Below are 16,548 nucleotides of genomic sequence, written 5' to 3'. Positions count from 1 at the left end.
GGCAGATGGATCTACAATTTCCTGACTGACAGAACCCAATGTGTAATAGTCAACAAAATAAAATCCAGCCCATCAACCGTGAAGAGCTCAGTCCCCCAGGGTACTGTGCTTGCTCCAGTACTTTTTCTCATCCTCATATCGGACATAGACCAGAACACAACCTATAGCACTGTATCATCCTTTGCAGATGACACTAGGATTTTCATGAGAGTTGGCAACATAGAGGACACGGCAAACCTCCAATCAGATGTTGATCAGGTCTTTCTATGGGCTACAGAAAATAATATGGTATTCAACGAGGATAAGTTTCAGCTCATGCGCTACGGAAAAATTGAAAATATAAAAACAGAAACCACGTACAAAACGCAGGCAAATCATAACATAGAACGAAAAGGCAATGTAAAGGACCTGGGTGTACTCATGTCGGAAGACCTTACCTTTAAAGAACACAATAAAGTAGCCGTCACAACTGCAAGAAAAATGACAGGTTGGATAACAAGAACTTTTCACACTAGAGATGCTATACCGATGATGATACTTTTCAAAACGCTTGTGCTATCTAGAGTGGAGTACTGCTGCACAATGACAGCCCCTTTCAAAGCTGGAGAAATTGCTGACCTAGAGAGCGTGCAGAGATCCTTTACTGCTAGAATCCACTCGGTAAAACATCTAAATTACTGGGACCGACTAAAGAGCCTAAATCTGTACTCCCTTGAGCGCAGGCGGGAGAGATACATAATAATTTACACGTGGAAAATAATTGAGGGGCTGGTCCCAAACCTGCACACAGAAATAACACCACATGAGACCAGAAGACATGGCAGGATGTGCAGAATACCCCCGTTGAAAAGCAGAGGTGCAACAGGTACTCTGAGAGAGAACTCTATCAACATCAGAGGCCCGAGACTGTTCAACACGCTTCCACTACACATAAGGGGCATAACTGGCAAACCCCTCACAGTGTTCAAGAGAGAACTGGATAAGCACCTCCAAAGGATACCTGATCAACCAGGCTGTGACTCATACGTCAGGCTGCGAGCAGCCGCGTCAAACAGCCTGGTTGATCAGTCCAGCAACCAGGAGGCCTGGTCGACGACCGGGCCGCGGGGACACTAAGCCCCGGAAGCACCTCAAGGTAGCCTCAAGGTAGGTAGGTAGCCTCTACTCACAGCTATTTTCTTAGGTTGAACCTTACCACTGGCTTTCTTGAGACCCATGGCGAGATATATAATAACAACTTTTATGCTCAAATGGCCAAAAAAAAAACGTCAAAAAAATGTAAATCCTTGTGAAGAATTGAGGCGGGATAGTCACTGGGCACGAGACACTGCTAAACTGAGGCGCGATCACCGTGCTACCACGAGCTAGTCGGCCTGTACGTGTATCAACAAACTCGTGTTCCGAGGCAACCCTCGCCTTCCGAGGCAAATTTTCTGAGCAAATCCTGCTCGTATTCCGAAAAACTCGTATACAGGGACACTCGTATTCCGAGGTACCACTGTACCAAATAATATACACATGGAAAATACTGGAAGGCCAGGTCCCTAATCTACACAGTAAAATAACATACTGGAGTGAACAATATGGAAGAAAACGCAGAATAGAACCAGTGAAGAGCAGAGGTGCCATAGGCACAATCAGAGAACACTTTATAAACATCAGGGTCCGTGGCTGTTTAACGTCCTCCCAGCGAGCATCAGAAATATTGCCAGAACAACCGTGGACATCTTCAAGAGAAAACTAGACTGTTTTCTAAGACGTTCCAGACCAACCGGGCTGTGGTGGGTATGTGGGCCTGCGGGCCGCTCCAAGCAACAGCCTGGTGGACCAAACTCTCACAAGTCAAGCCTGGCCTCGGGCCGGGCTTGGGGAGTAGTAGTAGTCCCAGAACCCCATCAACTAGGTATCAACCAGGTTCCTGGCCGCTCGTTCTTGATGAGCGTGTCTGCTCCTGTGCGTTCTTGTTGCCTTGGGTCGCAGGTTGCAGCCTGTTGTCTCGGCTTCGCATTGCGGAGTTTGTGGCAACCGCCTCCAGGGTCAGCCCTTTCTTTTCCTTTTCTTTGGGTATGAAGCTCCAGGGAGCCGTAGGAGCTCCCCACAGAAAACCAGCATTGAATGTAATGAAACGCCATTTTCTGGGTGAGCCCCGGAGGCTCCCTGGCAACCCTCCTTCCCTCCGGTCGGTGTTTTTTTTTTGCGTTGGTTGAAGCTTAGCTTCCGAACTGATGCTAGGCAGCCGGCGTGGTGAGGTCCGAGGCTTCCCCCTCTCGGGGTGGGAAGGGCTGCGCGGACGATCGGCGCGGCAGTAAAGTGTGACATTTGCTTGTTTCCATGGGATTATAGGGAGTTTCTACCTCTGTTCGGTTTTCTGTTTTAGTTTTTTACCATGTGGGGGTTTGTTTTGTTAGGCCTACCTTTCTGGGTACCTAACCCCGGTCAATGGCAGATAAAGAAAACCCCAACCACAAGGGGATTTTCCAGGGCCATTGCTCCCTGAAACCTCTCTGAAGGGGCCAGGTTCTGGCGCTGGTCCCTGGTAGGTCTTAACTCCTTAGCTAATGTCCCGATCTAATATATAACATACATTAGCCGGATAAGCTCCAGGGAGCCTCCGGGGCTTACCCAGAAAATGGCGTTTCATTACATTCAAAGCTGGTTTTTTGGTTTCTGAACATAAAGTTCTTATTATATATCATGCCATGGGTTCCAAGAAAGTCAGTGGTAATGTTCAACCTAAGAAAATAGTTGTGAGGATGATGATAGAGGAATAACGAAGATCATTCATAGTGAGACAATGTGATGTCTCACTACAGACAAGTGTTAAAACATAGGGAAAACCCCCTTCCTCACTGTCTTCCATACACCAACAAGAGTCCTCAATAAAGGTAAGGTACCTAAGAGTATTCTGTATAAAATATATTTTTTAGTTAATATATTTGGGGGTGTAGAACAGATTAATTCAATTTACTTTATTTCTTATTGGAAAATTCTTTTCGGTTTCATATTTTTTGGTTTTCGTACCGTTTCTGGGAACGGATTAACTACGAAGACTGACGTACCCCTGTATATCCTAGTGCCAATTGCCAGGCAGTGATGAAGAGAATATATTTCTATATTGTTGACTTGTTTACACTTAGTTATGTCGCAACTAAGATACTTCATTCTTTTTTGTACAGAAGTGTTATGCATCAATGAAACTGGCGAGTACCTTAAACTTGTGATTCATGACCTTGGGCTTAAACTCAAGACGACAGCAGTGTGTACTCAGATGCGTTGTATTCGTCATGGACCGTGGACACTCAACCATGCTCTGCTTCGTAAGCACTGGTCTTTGGAACATATTATCAATAACATTGGTGTTTGTAAACCTATGGTTAAAAATATTACACCTCAGACACCCAGTTTGATCAATATTGAAACTGAACATACTGACAATTTGGATATTAAAACCAACAGTAGCAATTGTTTTTAGTATTTATTAGATAAGTAAATTTGCTTTGTATAGTTTATAAATATATATGATTTCATTACTTGGGAGTTTATTTACCTATAGACTTAATGTTAAACTAATGTATAGTTGCATTTACATCTTAAAGCTTAAAAAGTTTTAAAAAGACAAAATTTGGTTTAAACTTTAAAATGTTTAAAATACATGGCCCTTGTGGATTTGTTCATGTTTAAGATAGTATCTTTTAAATCAAAATATCTTTAGATCTTAAACTACCAAGCTTGAATGTATCTAAATTAAGAATAAAGAAAACTAGTCTTTATTTTACTATTTAAAGTGTTAATTCTCTCTTCAGTGGACTCCTGATTTCATAGATCACTTGATGGATCAGAATAGATCAGATCCAGTAAAGAACTTCAATACCATGTCGTGTGTCTCTTAGTACTGTATGTGCTTATTGGCTATACTAGTGTTGATGCTAGGTTAGACTGTGTACATGTTCAGTTCCCTGCGCTTGGACAGTTCCGCTGTTCAGATGTGGAACTTGAGTTTTTTCATTTTCTTGTATATCCCCACCAACTTCTGTGTTGCAATGTCTGCTGGTGGCTGTAGGTTCCATTCACCCACTCCTGCTCCTTTGTTGGGACAGGAGCAGCTAGGCTTACGGCCCTGACTACGGCCTTTTCCTTGTGTTCCTTTGCCGGACAGTACATTTTGCCTTGGTGTACTCGCCTATTTGTGCTTGCGGATGTTGAGCTCTGGCTCTTTGGTCTCGCTTCTCAACTGTCAATCCACTGGTGTACAGATTCCTGAGCCTATAAGGCTCTTATCATATCTACATTTGGAACTGTGTATGGAGTCTGTCTCCACCACATTACTGCCTAATGCATTCTGTCTGTTAACTACTGACACTGAAAAAGTTCTTTCTAATGTCCCTGTGGCTCATTTGGGTACTCAGTTTCCACCTGCATCCCCTTGTTCGCATACCACCTGTGACCAACAGTTTATCTTTATCTACCCTGTCAATTTTTGAGAATTTTGTAGGCAGTGATCATGTCTCCCTTTACTCTTCTGTCTTCTCGTGTTATGTGGTGCATTTCGCGCAGCCTGTTCTAGTCACTCATGCCTTTTAGTTCTGGGACTAGCCTAGTGGCATAACTCTGAACTTTTTCACGCTTCGCCTTGTGCTTGACAAGGTACGGGCTCCATGCTGGGGCCGCATACTCCAGGGGTGGTATACAAGGTTCTGAATGATTCCCTACACAGGTTCCTGAAGGCAGTTCTGATGTTAGCGTGTTAGTCTACCCAGGACGTGTAGTGTAGCACACGTCCTGGGTGGTTCTCCTTATCTGGTATTCTACTTCGTGTGCATCGTTCTGCCCTGCTGGTGCCGTTTGCACTGCTCCTGCGGGTTGAGGTGTAGTTGTTTTTTGCTTTACATTTCGGGTGTCGGCTTGTGGTGCTCACTTCCTCATTGGCCTCTGCCTGGATCTGGTTCTTTGGTTTTCGTCGCCAAATTTGTCCTTGCTGTTTGCAGAGTACTGTACCTGGTTCGGCTCTTTCAGCGAGTGGCGGCGGCTTCTTGTTACCTGTTATTGGCCTTGTTGGTCCTTTCGGCCTCCCGGAAGGGCTGTATCTATTCGCCTGGGTTGGTTCTTTCCCGGTTTGGGGTTCCTGGTTCCCTGGTGGACGTTCCTTCTGGTTCCTTGCCAGCCTTGGTTTCAGTCTCTGCTTGCTCTGTGTCTGATCCCAGGGGTTTTTCCCGGCTCCGCCTCTTCTCATGATTAGTCCGGTCTGTATCGGAGCTGGTTCGGTATTCTCCTCGAGACTATCACCATCTTTGGTGGTCAGGTGGCTTCGCCGATGGTGTCCCTCCTGCGTGCTTTGTCTCGGCGGCTGTATGGGGTTTTGCTGGCGGTCCTTCCTTTTCTTTGTCTTTTCGTAGGTATCATAAGTAGAACATAAGAACAAAGGTGACTGCAGAAAGCCTATTGGCCCATATGAGGCAGCTCCTATTTATAACCACCCAATCCCACCCATATACATGTCCAACCCACATTTGAAACAATCAAGGGACCCCATCTCCACCACATTACGCGGTAATTGGTTCCACAAATCAACCACCCTGTTACTGAACCAGTATTTACCCGAGTCTTTTCTAAATCTAAACTTATCCAATTTAAACTCATTGTTTCGTGTTCTGTCTTGTGTTGATACTTTTAATACCCTATTAATATCCCCTTTATGTCCATTCATCCACTTGTAAACCTCTATTATATTACCCCTAACTCTCTCTTTCCAGTAAATGAAATTTAAGCTTTGTTAATCTTTCTTCATATGAAAGATTTCTAATTTTGGGAATTAACTTTGTCATCCTACACTGGACACGTTCAAGTGAATACATATCCATTCTATAAACTAGAATGGTTTATAGTATCCTGCAGTTTCTCCCTTGTGCCCTTGATGTTAGCAAGTGTGCTGCTCTTGCTGTTGTCTTTGGTAACATGTCTTGGGCTGACATTCGGGTGCGGGGTTTTTGGTGGTCAGACAGGGTCCTGGCTGCGAACACTACCTCATTGCCGTTCTTGGGCCTAGTCGGGCCTGTGTCGCTTGGGCACTATCCCAAGACACTGTTACATGCATCACAAATGTGTCCACATATATTTCCCATACAGTATATTCAATGTTTCATGTTCATTTATGTATATTTACAACATATTTACACACTATTCACTATCACACACTATATACATTCATCATCAACACACCCAGAACTCTACAAGTATAAGCTGCCACACCCAGCCAGCCCTCCCTCACTCCTCTAACACCAACGCTACAAATGTGACGCCACCTCCCTCGCCAAAATGGCTCCTCCCAACATAAGAACATAAGAACATAAGAACAAAGGTAACTGCAGAAGGCCTATTGGCCCATACGAGGCAGCTCCTATTCTATAACCACCCAATCCCACTCATATACTTGTCCAACCCGTGCTTGAAACAATCGAGGGACCCCACCTCCACAATGTTACGCGGCAATTGGTTCCACAAATCAACAACCCTGTTACTGAACCAGTATTTACCCAAGTCTTTCCTAAATCTAAACTTATCCAATTTATATCCATTGTTTCGTGTTCTGTCCTGTGTTGATACTTTTAATACCCTATTAATATCCCCCCGGTTATGTCCATTCATCCACTTGTAAACCTCTATCATGTCACCCCTAACTCTTCGCCTTTCCAGTGAATGCAACTTAAGCTTTGTTAATCTTTCTTCATATGAAAGATTTCTAATTTGGGGAATTAACTTAGTCATCCTACGCTGGACACGTTCAAGTGAATTTATATCCATTCTATAATATGGCGACCAAAACTGAACTGCATAATCTAAATGGGGCCTAACTAGAGCAAGATATAGCTTGAGAACCACACCAGGTGTCTTGTTACTAACGCTGCGATTAATAAATCCAAGTGTCCGATTTGCCTTATTACGAACATTTATGCATTGATCCTTTTGTTTTAAATTCTTACTAATCATAACTCCCAGATCCCTTTCGCAATCCGACTTCGCAATCACAACACCATCTAGCTCGTATCTTGTAACTCTATCATCATTACCTAACCTCAGAACTTTACATTTATCAGCATTAAACTGCATCTGCCAATCCTTTGACCATTTCAAAACCCTATCTAGATCAACTTGAAGTGATAGTGAGTCCTCCTCCGAATTAATTTCCCTACCGATTTTCGTATCATCGGCAAATTTGCAAATGTTGCTACTCAAACCTGAATCTAAATCATTTATATATATTATAAACAACAGAGGTCCCAGGACAGAGCCTTGAGGCACTCCACTTACAACATTTTCCCACTCTGACTTGATTCCATTTATACTAACTCTCTGTTTCCTTTGGTATAGCCATGCCCTAATCCAGCTTAATATAGCACCCCCAATACCATGAGACTCTATTTTTTTAATCAGTCTTTCATGTGGCACTGTATCAAAAGCTTTGCTAAAGTCAAGGTATACAACATCGCAATCCTTACCACTATCAACTGCCTCAACAATGCTAGAATAAAAAGATAACAAATTTGTTAAACATGAACGGCCATTTATAAAACCATGTTGCGACTCAATTATTAATTTATGTTTTTCAAGATGAAGACGAATTTTATTTGCTATTATAGATTCGAGTAACTTTCCCACAATAGACGTTAGGCTAATTGGTCGATAGTTAGACGCAAGTGATCTATCTCCTTTCTTAAAAACTGGTATCACATTAGCAACTTTCCAAAACTCTGGCACTCTGCCTGACTCTATTGATTTATTAAATATGGTTGACAGTGGGTCACAAAGCTCCTCTTTGCATTCTTTAAGCACCCTAGCAAACACTTCATCCGGCCCTGGGGATTTGTTTGGTTTGAGTTTTACTATTTGTTTAAGAACATCCTCCCTGGTAACTGCTAAACTCGTCAACCTGTCCTCGTCCCCACCCACATAGACTTGTTCGGCTGAAGGCATATTGTTAAGTTCCTCTTTAGTAAATACAGATACAAAATATTTATTAAAAATACTACTCATCTCTTCATCACTATCTGTTATTTGACCTGTCTCAGTTTTTAATGGACCTATCCTTTCCCTAGTCTTAGTACGATATAACTGAAAAAACCCTTTAGGATTTGTCTTTGCTTGCCCTGCTATGCGAACTTCATAGTTTCTTTTTGCTTTCCTTATCTCTTTTTTAACATTTCTAACCAGTTGTACGAATTCCTGTTCTAAAGTGACCTCCCCATTTTTAATCCTTTTGTACCAAGCTCTCTTTTTACCTATAAGGTTCTTCAAATTCTTTGTTATCCACTTTGGGTCATTAGTATACGATCTATTCAATTTGTATGGTATACTACGTTCCTGTGCTTTGTTTAGAATATTCTTAAATAAGTTATATATTGAATCCACATCGAAATCCCCATTTAAGTCACCTATCGCTGGGTTCATGTCTCGCTCCAAGACCGGCCCACACCCCATACCCAAGCCTTTCCAATCAATTTGACCCAAAAAATTTCTTAGGCTATTAAAATCAGCTTTTCGAAAATCTGGCACTTTAACAGAATTTTCTCCTACTGGTCTATTCCATTCTATGCTAAATCTGATTTCTTTGTGATCACTGCTCCCTAGCTCACTCCCTATTTCGATGTCATTAATTTGCGTTTCCCTGTTAGTTAACACTAAATCTAAAATATTATTTTCCCGTGTTGGTTCCTTAATGTGTTGCGTAAGAAAGCAATCGTCAATTAATTCTAGAAAATCTTCTGCTTCACTATTCCCTGTTTTGTTCAACCAGTTTATTCCGCTAAAATTAAAGTCACCCATGACATAAATACTGTTAGATCTAGATGCTCTAGATATTTCATCCCATAGATGCTTTGCTTCCATTCTGTCTAAATTTGGTGGCCTATATATTACTCCTATTATAATATTATTAGCTTTTTCGTTTAATTCAATCCAAATAGTTTCTGTGTGTGGCTCTGTTTTGATTCCCTCTTTGAGACTACATTTCAAATTATCCCTAACATATATGGCTACTCCACCTCCTCGTCTAATATATCTATCTGTGTGAAATAGTTTAAATCCATATATTTGATATTCAGCTAATAGTTCTCTATTTTCTACATTCATCCACGTTTCGGTAAGTGCAATAATATCTATTTTTTCTGTGCAGACAAGAGCATTTAATTCGTTAATTTTATTTCTTAGACTTCTACTGTTAGTGTAATATACCCTAAGTGAATTGTTATTTTGCGGACCTTCTCTTTCCCTGATCGTTTTGCCAATTCCTTTCTCCCACAGACACATACTTTTATTACCTCCTTCCTCCAAATCAATTCCCATACCTCTATCTACTAACAGTTTAAACCCAAACAAACACCTCTAACCACTTCTTCTAGCGAGTTCGCAACAGCAACAACCCCAGCTCTCGATAGATGCACCCCATCACGAGCATACATTTCATTTCTTCCATAGAAGTGTTCCCAGTTGTCTATGAAAGATATTGCATTTGATTTGCAATATCTTTCCAGCCGGCAATTGACACCAAGTGCCCTCGATATCCATTCATTTCCCACTCCCTTTCTTGGAAGAATGCCACATATGATCGGGATTCCTCCCTTGCTCCTAACTAACTCTATGGCTGTTTTATACCTCTGAATCAGTTCCTCACTCCTGACTCGACCAACATCATTTCCTCCCACGCTAATGCAAATAATGGGATTGTTCCCATTACCAGCCATAATATCATTCATGTTGTTTATAATATCACCAATGCCAGCTCCGGGATAGCAAACCCTTAACCTGTTCCCCCTATCTCTAGCACAAAACGTTCTATCCAAATACCTTATCTGGGAATCTCCCACAACTAATGTTTGCTTAGGTACTTCCTTTACTTTCTGATAACATACTCCTGTTGCTGTTATTACACTATATACACACATTGTATATACCATGTACATATGTCTTCGCCATAGCGAACCACTAAGCTAGTGTGGTGAGCAAACAAGAGTGGCTGCCACACACAGTGACGCTACCTCGATTCCCTCCCACACCAAAATTCCTCCCACAATACTATGCACAGCGATAATTATCACCACAATCCTGCTATTATCACAATCCTGGTCACTAAATCCTGTAAATGAATAATTGGCCACAAGTTTATTTTGTAAAGGAAAATAAGAAGTCGTTTGAAGATTCCTAGATGGACAAAATAATGCTGAGGTGCTGTGGCTAGCGCTGTGAACATCGTGAACAGCTTTGAATCACTGATATTTGAGCATTCTACACAGTCATTATCACACTCAGGCTCTTCTGTAATACTATCATGGCTAAATAATACCAGTTACATATATATTTTGACATTATTAGGCGATGCTGTGGTCACAAGCTGAACAGCAGTGCTGTGAGCTCATGCTGCGTGTGCTGGCCTCGATTGCTCACTCATTACTGAGGCTCTCACACCTGGGAATTTTGCCCATGTTTTTTTTTTAAATGGCGTCTGTTTACAAGATCCCTGAGGAATTTAGTAATTATCAAAAGAAGGCACCAAACTGGGAAGGCTATGTAGCACCATCAAATGTGTGGAATAATCAGAGGGCGCTAAATATCACCAAGGATGCCAATACGAGAACAAAAACGCATAAGGCGAATGATATCAAAAGTATCCGATTCACCAAGAATTCTATTGAGGGACAGGTGACCGCGAGGGGCGGTCGGAAAGCAAGACACACGCTCATCCTGGAAGTCAGGACATTCAAGAAGGATATGCACGACCGTAAAAGGGACAATGCAATTAGGACAATAAGGAGCAGGGTGGCGCTCCATCAAGTGACCATGGGTTAAGCGAGTATGGCCTCACCAGAGCCGTTTCCCATCGCCGGTTATGGTGATAGGAGGACGGTCACGAGGAAACACAACATTTAAGAGTACATAGTTTGTTACCAGTAACATACGACCAAGAAGCCTGCCAAAGGGGTATGGATGGAGGAATGGATAACCGGGTAAAAGTCGGAATATGGAATACCTTTACGAGAGATGGGACAAGAGCGGACAGCTTCCTTGGCGGCAGCATCCGCACGCTCATTTAAAGAGACACCAATATAGCTGGGAACCCAACAAAACTCAACCGACTTAAATTTACCGTGAACAAGAAACAGCCAATGCTGGATCTTGACAACTACTGGATGAACCGGATTAAAAGACCCGAGAGCCATGAGGGCACTACGAGAGTCAACAACAACTACAAAGAAAGACTGATAATGAGAAAGCAGGAGACGAAGAGCATAGAGAATAGCATAAAGCTCCGCTGTAAAGATGCTAGTCTCCGGAGGTAAGCGACACACATAAGTGTGATCAGGAAAAACAACAGAGTAGCCAACGCCCTCCGCAGACTTAGACCCATCGGTGAATACAGAAATGGAGCGGGGGTGAGAAGAAAAGTGCTCAAGGAAATGGCGTTTGAGAACTGTAGGAGGGGTAAAAGCTTTAGTGATGCGGGTCAAGGATGTATAAAACTGTGGAAGGGAGACTCTCCACGGGGGCAAAGAAGTAACAACACAAGGAGAAACGTTAGAAAAACAAACTGAAAGAGAATCCTGTAAGCGAGATAACCGGACAGAAAAAGGGAGGTGGTGAAGAGGAACAGGAACCGCAGGAGGGGTTATCTTGAGGTTATCTTGAGATGATTTCGGGGCTTTTTAGTGTCCCCGCGGCCCGGTCCTCGACCAGACCTCCACCCCCAGGAAGCAGCCCGTGACAGCTGACTAACACCCAGGTACCTATTTTACTGCTAGGTAACAGGGGCATAGGGTGAAAGAAACTCTGCCCATTGTTTCTCGCCGGCGCCTGGGATCGAACCCAGGACCACAGGATCACAAGTCCAGCGTGCTGTCCACTCGACCAACCAGCTCCCCAAGTTAAAAAAAAGTAAAAGGGGTAAAAGTTAAAGCACAACAGAGGCGAGAGGAAGGATGTTGCAAGGACCGTGCAAGATAGCGAAGACAGTAGCGATCACGGCGGTCCTGGAGAGACAGGAGGCCAGTGTCAACCTACAAGCTGAGGACAGGAGTTGAACGAAAGGCACCAGAACTGAGGCGCAACCCAATATGGTGCAAAGCATCAAGACGGCAAAAAGTAGAAGGAGAAGCAGACAAGTAAGCAGGGCAACCATAATCGAGCTTAGACAGGACGAGAGAGGAATGTAAAGTAAGGAGAGTGCGCCTATCCGCTCCCCAAGAAGTATGGGACAATACCCGAAGGAGGGTAAGGGCCTTAGAGCACTCAACACGGAGGTAAGAGATATGGGGAAACCAAGACAAACGAGTGTCAAGGAATGACCCCAAAAGCTTCGCGGAATCTTTGTACTCAAGGGGATGACCATAAAGTGACAAAGAGGGACGAAGAACGACCTGTTTCCGAGTAAAAGTCATGGCACAAATCTTAGTAGTAGAGAACTTGAAGCCATGATCGGTGGCCCAAGACGACACGACATCAATTGCAAGTTGAAGCCGGCGCTGAAGGAGAGGTGAATCATCACCCTGACAGCAAAGGGTAAGATCATCGACATAGAGAGCAGAGAAGACGCTTGAAGGAAGAGAGGAAAGAAGACCTTTGAGGGCAACCAGAAAAAGAGTAGTGCTCAGAACACTACCCTGGGGCACACCTTCGTATTGCTGAAAAGAAGCAGAGAGAGCGGCGCCAAGCCGCACCCAAAACGAACGACGTGAGAGGAAGCTGCAGAGAAAGAGAGGGAGATGACCACGAAGGCCAAAAGAATGAAGCTGGGATAGAATATATCGCCAAGTGGCGTCGTAAGCCTTTTCCAGGTCAAAAAGGACAGCAACAACGGAGGTCTTTGCAGCAAAAGCAGTACGAATATAGACCTCCAAGTTCACCAGGACATCTGTCGTGCTGCGGCACTTGCGGAAACCAAATTGAGAAGGGGAGAGGAGGTAATGGTGTACCAGGAACCACATCAGACGAACGTTAACCATACGTTCAAAGAGTTTGCAGACACAACTTGAGGGAAATAGGGCGAAAGTCCTTAGGGGATGTTCCCAGAGACCCTGGTTTGCAAACAGGGAGGACAGCGGCATCGAGTCAATCCTCAGGGACTGACGACGACTCCCAGATCCGATTATGCAGACTCAGTAAATACCGAGACGTGCAGAGGGAGATGGCGAAGCATCTCATAATGAATACCATTGGAGCCCGCCGCCAAAGAACCGCAGAGGGCCAGGGCAGAACGAAGTTCAGAGAGAGAAAGGATCGTTATAGGGAAGTCGAAGACGAGTGCAGAAATCTAAAGCACGAGACTCAAGGACAGGTTTACGAAGAAGGAAACATTGGGGAAGATGAAGACCAGAGCTAACAGAAGAAAAGTGGGAACCCAGTTCGGTAGCAACCTGCAACGGGTCCACCACAAGAGTACCATGGAGGTGAAGGATCGGTGAAACATCGGGAACGAACTTACCCGCTATCTTGCGGATACGCTTCCAGATCTGGATCCCTGAGGAAGCTGATGTGAACCCCATGTAGCCGTGGGAGTTTTGAATTATACGCTATACCTATAAGACCCTGGAGGCGCGTTGTGCACCACCCGTCGAGCGCCTCCAGGTGCGTTGCGCAGTTCAGTGGTTAAACAAAATTTAATTCATAAATGTTTGTAAATTTCTAATAAAGTTTTTTATGTGAATTTGTTCTATGTTTTTCATCTAAGAGAAAGTCTAAATATTAGCATAACATGGTTACTATATACAGTAATCTAGATTTAGAAGCTGCATTTATCAGATTTAAAACATCATGCGAGTGTGGCCTGCAGTGAACAAATGCTACAGCCATAAAAAAACTTAGTTACCATTAGAGCAGTTGGACTGATATTGGCAAAGCATATATATATATAATAAAATTAGAATAATAATACAAATGGAAGAATATAAACTATTTATAGCATCATTTTGAGGTTATCTTGAGATGATTTCGGGGCTTAGCGTCCCTGCGGCCCGGTCCTCGATCAGGCCTCCTTTTGGTTACACATCCCCAGGAAGCAGCCAGTAGCAGCTGTCTAACTTCCAGGTACCTATTTACTGCTAGGTGATCAGGGCATCCGGGTGAAAGAAACCTTTTGTCCATTTGTCTGCGCCTCCACTGGGGATTGAACCCGGAACCTCAGGACTACGAATCCGAAGTGCTGTCCACTCAGCTGTCAGGCGCCCCAAAATGTATCATGTTACAAAACTTTAAACATTCTCTGCACTTTTCATCCATTACTACTACAGTATTATCTCTGCGTATTGTTCAGAATTGTCTGTTTATTGCCTTAAGACTCACTAACTCTACTTCTGTACTCTCGGTTCTTATTCTGTCACCTCTAATTAAAAATTCCATTTTTACTAAGCTACAATTGTCTTAGACAGAAAATAATTGGAAATTTTGAGGAATAGTTTATAATAGTTATAAAATTACAATATACATGTAGTAAAATTCATAGATTTTCTTCAACAGTGAAGATGGTTATTAAGACATCAAATAAAGAGGTTAAAACAGCTGGATGATAGCTCATGATACAACACGTAACAATAAACGGACTAATAAAATGTTAACACTTTGATGTCATGATGATGTTTATCACAGTCATCAAAACAACACGCTCAGTTCGGGGCATGACGTCAACACCGTCATCCATTAATTTTTGCTTATTCTTAGTAATAAGTATAAACATTGAGAGTGACAGTTTTTAACATTGGATTGTGTGTTCACCAGCAATGTTCAATGTTCACCAGCAATAGGGGCGGCTGAACAGACAGAACACTGGACGCATGATCCTGTAGTCCCGGGTTCGATCCCGGGCGCTGGCGAGAAACATTGGGCAGAGTTTCTTTCACCCTGATGCCTCTGTTATCTAGCAGTAAATAGGTACCTGGGAGTTAGTGAGCTGTCACAGGCTGCTTCCTGGGGAAGGAGGCCTGGTCGAGGACCGGGCCGCGGGGACACAAGAAAGCCCCGAAATCATCTCAAGATAACCTCAAGAATGCCCGGTCTACCTTGTGGTTCAATGCGGGTGGCCCGCCAGGCCAGGAAAGGTGTTAACAAATTACCAGATACAGCCACTTACAAGTTTTTGAAAGATACAGCCACTTACAAGTTTTTGAAAGATACAGAACCATCTTCGAATCATTTGACTTTGTTAACTGACTGCCAATTTATATGTACGCAAGAAACTTTGTAGTTGTAGTTATTGGGACAACATTGCTGTATGTTTTGGGGTAACCAAACTAATATTTTACTCGTCTGAATGGAACCAGCTGGGCTTCCGCTTCTCTATAAAGCTGCCTATCCCCTCTTGTCCATCCTTCATATTAACATTGTTTACCATCAAACAGCTTCCTTCACTGCAATAAAAAAAAATGTATATTATGCAGTTTGTCTTAGTTATACAGTCAATTGAACTATCAGTTGAATATATTTCAAGTTGTTTATAATACCTCAGCCTTTTTAACAAATCTTTTTGTATACTTGGTCAGAAATGGTACATACTGTAGCTTGAGATTATACCATTTTGGCTGTATTTGGATTATACCATATACTTCATGACGCCACAATAAGAAGTTAAAAGTTATTATTGAGCAAGAGATAATGATGGTGGTTGCTCTAAACAAATATTCTTACCTGTATGCTTCCTCAATTCCCATCTCCATTTGCTTATACATGAATTTCTTGCCCAGTGCAATCACTGCTTTACTTTTATGAGTGATTGCTTCAACTGTTCTCAGAGTCTCTGTCTCTGTAACAGTAATGAATTAAGACACACACAATGAATTATTGTAATACATTTGATGCACTGTGCTGGCCACCTGAATATTAAACTAAATACAATACAAAAAATTTTATTGGTAATTTTATAAAAAATTGAAACTAAGGAATTTTTAATTTTAGACTTCAAAGATGTGTGGAGAATTTTTCTAGTAATTTCTATATGGTACTTGTTTAGCACTTAAAACCTCATTAAATCTTACATTTACAGTATTAAGAAATGCTGGTAATTAATAATAACCACTGAGAAGCAATATGTAAGGTAGCCATATCTAGGAGCAACTTCTTGTTTCTATCCCACCATGGTTAGGACTCCATAACCATACAAAGTCTTAACCGCGTAGAATGAAATGTAACGTCTATAACAGAGAAACATACACCACCTTCATTAAAGCTTTAGTGTCTGGATTCTTGGCCAGTTCTATAACACCATGATATAAAATAGAGTTTTTACCAATCTGCACATTATACCAGTAAGCTAGTAGATGGGGTACATGGCTGCACCTGGGCCTCCCAACCTCTCTCTCCACCTTTCTTCCCCAAACATCCTCAATCTCTTCCCTTTCCACCTTTCTCCCCACCTCACCCCCCTCTCCTTCCCTTCCCATCTCAGAAAATGTCATGCTGTAACCCGAATGAATATGGCAAGAGTAAGCATCAATATTTTATGGGAAGCACCCGTTCATTTTACTTTAGACAATGACAATTGCAAGAGTCGCTATAGATGCCGATATTTCTTAAAAG

The 16,548-nt window shown here is 42.6% G+C and overlaps 2 protein-coding genes across 4 annotated transcripts in view; one reads left to right on the top strand and one right to left on the bottom strand.

Moving 5' to 3' along the window:
* The window catches only part of LOC123745428 (pseudouridylate synthase TRUB2, mitochondrial), a 41,535-nt gene extending 38,005 nt beyond the window's left edge, over positions 1-3,530 (top strand). Inside the window, exon 7 of the mRNA XM_045725982.2 lies at positions 3,177-3,530. Within this exon, the coding sequence (XP_045581938.2) occupies positions 3,177-3,472 (296 nt within the window). The 3' untranslated portion in view covers positions 3,473-3,530. The remainder of the gene's footprint in view (positions 1-3,176) is intronic.
* A 5,444-nt stretch (positions 3,531-8,974) lies between these two features.
* The window catches only part of LOC123745426 (enoyl-CoA hydratase domain-containing protein 3, mitochondrial), a 40,550-nt gene continuing 32,976 nt past the window's right edge, over positions 8,975-16,548 (bottom strand). The window contains exons 6-8 of one of the 3 annotated variants that reach the window (XR_011222047.1): positions 15,661-15,775; positions 15,036-15,383; positions 13,648-13,959 (exon numbers count right to left, since the gene is read on the bottom strand). Coding sequence is in view for 2 of the 3 variants with exons in the window: in XM_069300862.1 (XP_069156963.1) it covers positions 12,042-13,088 (1,047 nt within the window). In the remaining variant the exon portion in view is untranslated. Of the gene's footprint in view, positions 15,384-15,660; positions 15,776-16,548 lie in introns of those variants that run through there. The other 2 variants (XM_069300862.1, XM_045725981.2) reach the window with 2 other exon arrangements.

The sequence above is a fragment of the Procambarus clarkii genome, chromosome 44 (assembly GCF_040958095.1).
Source record: "Procambarus clarkii isolate CNS0578487 chromosome 44, FALCON_Pclarkii_2.0, whole genome shotgun sequence".
Lineage (NCBI taxonomy): Eukaryota > Metazoa > Arthropoda > Malacostraca > Decapoda > Cambaridae > Procambarus > Procambarus clarkii.
This window is presented reverse-complemented; position numbering and strand designations above follow the sequence as displayed.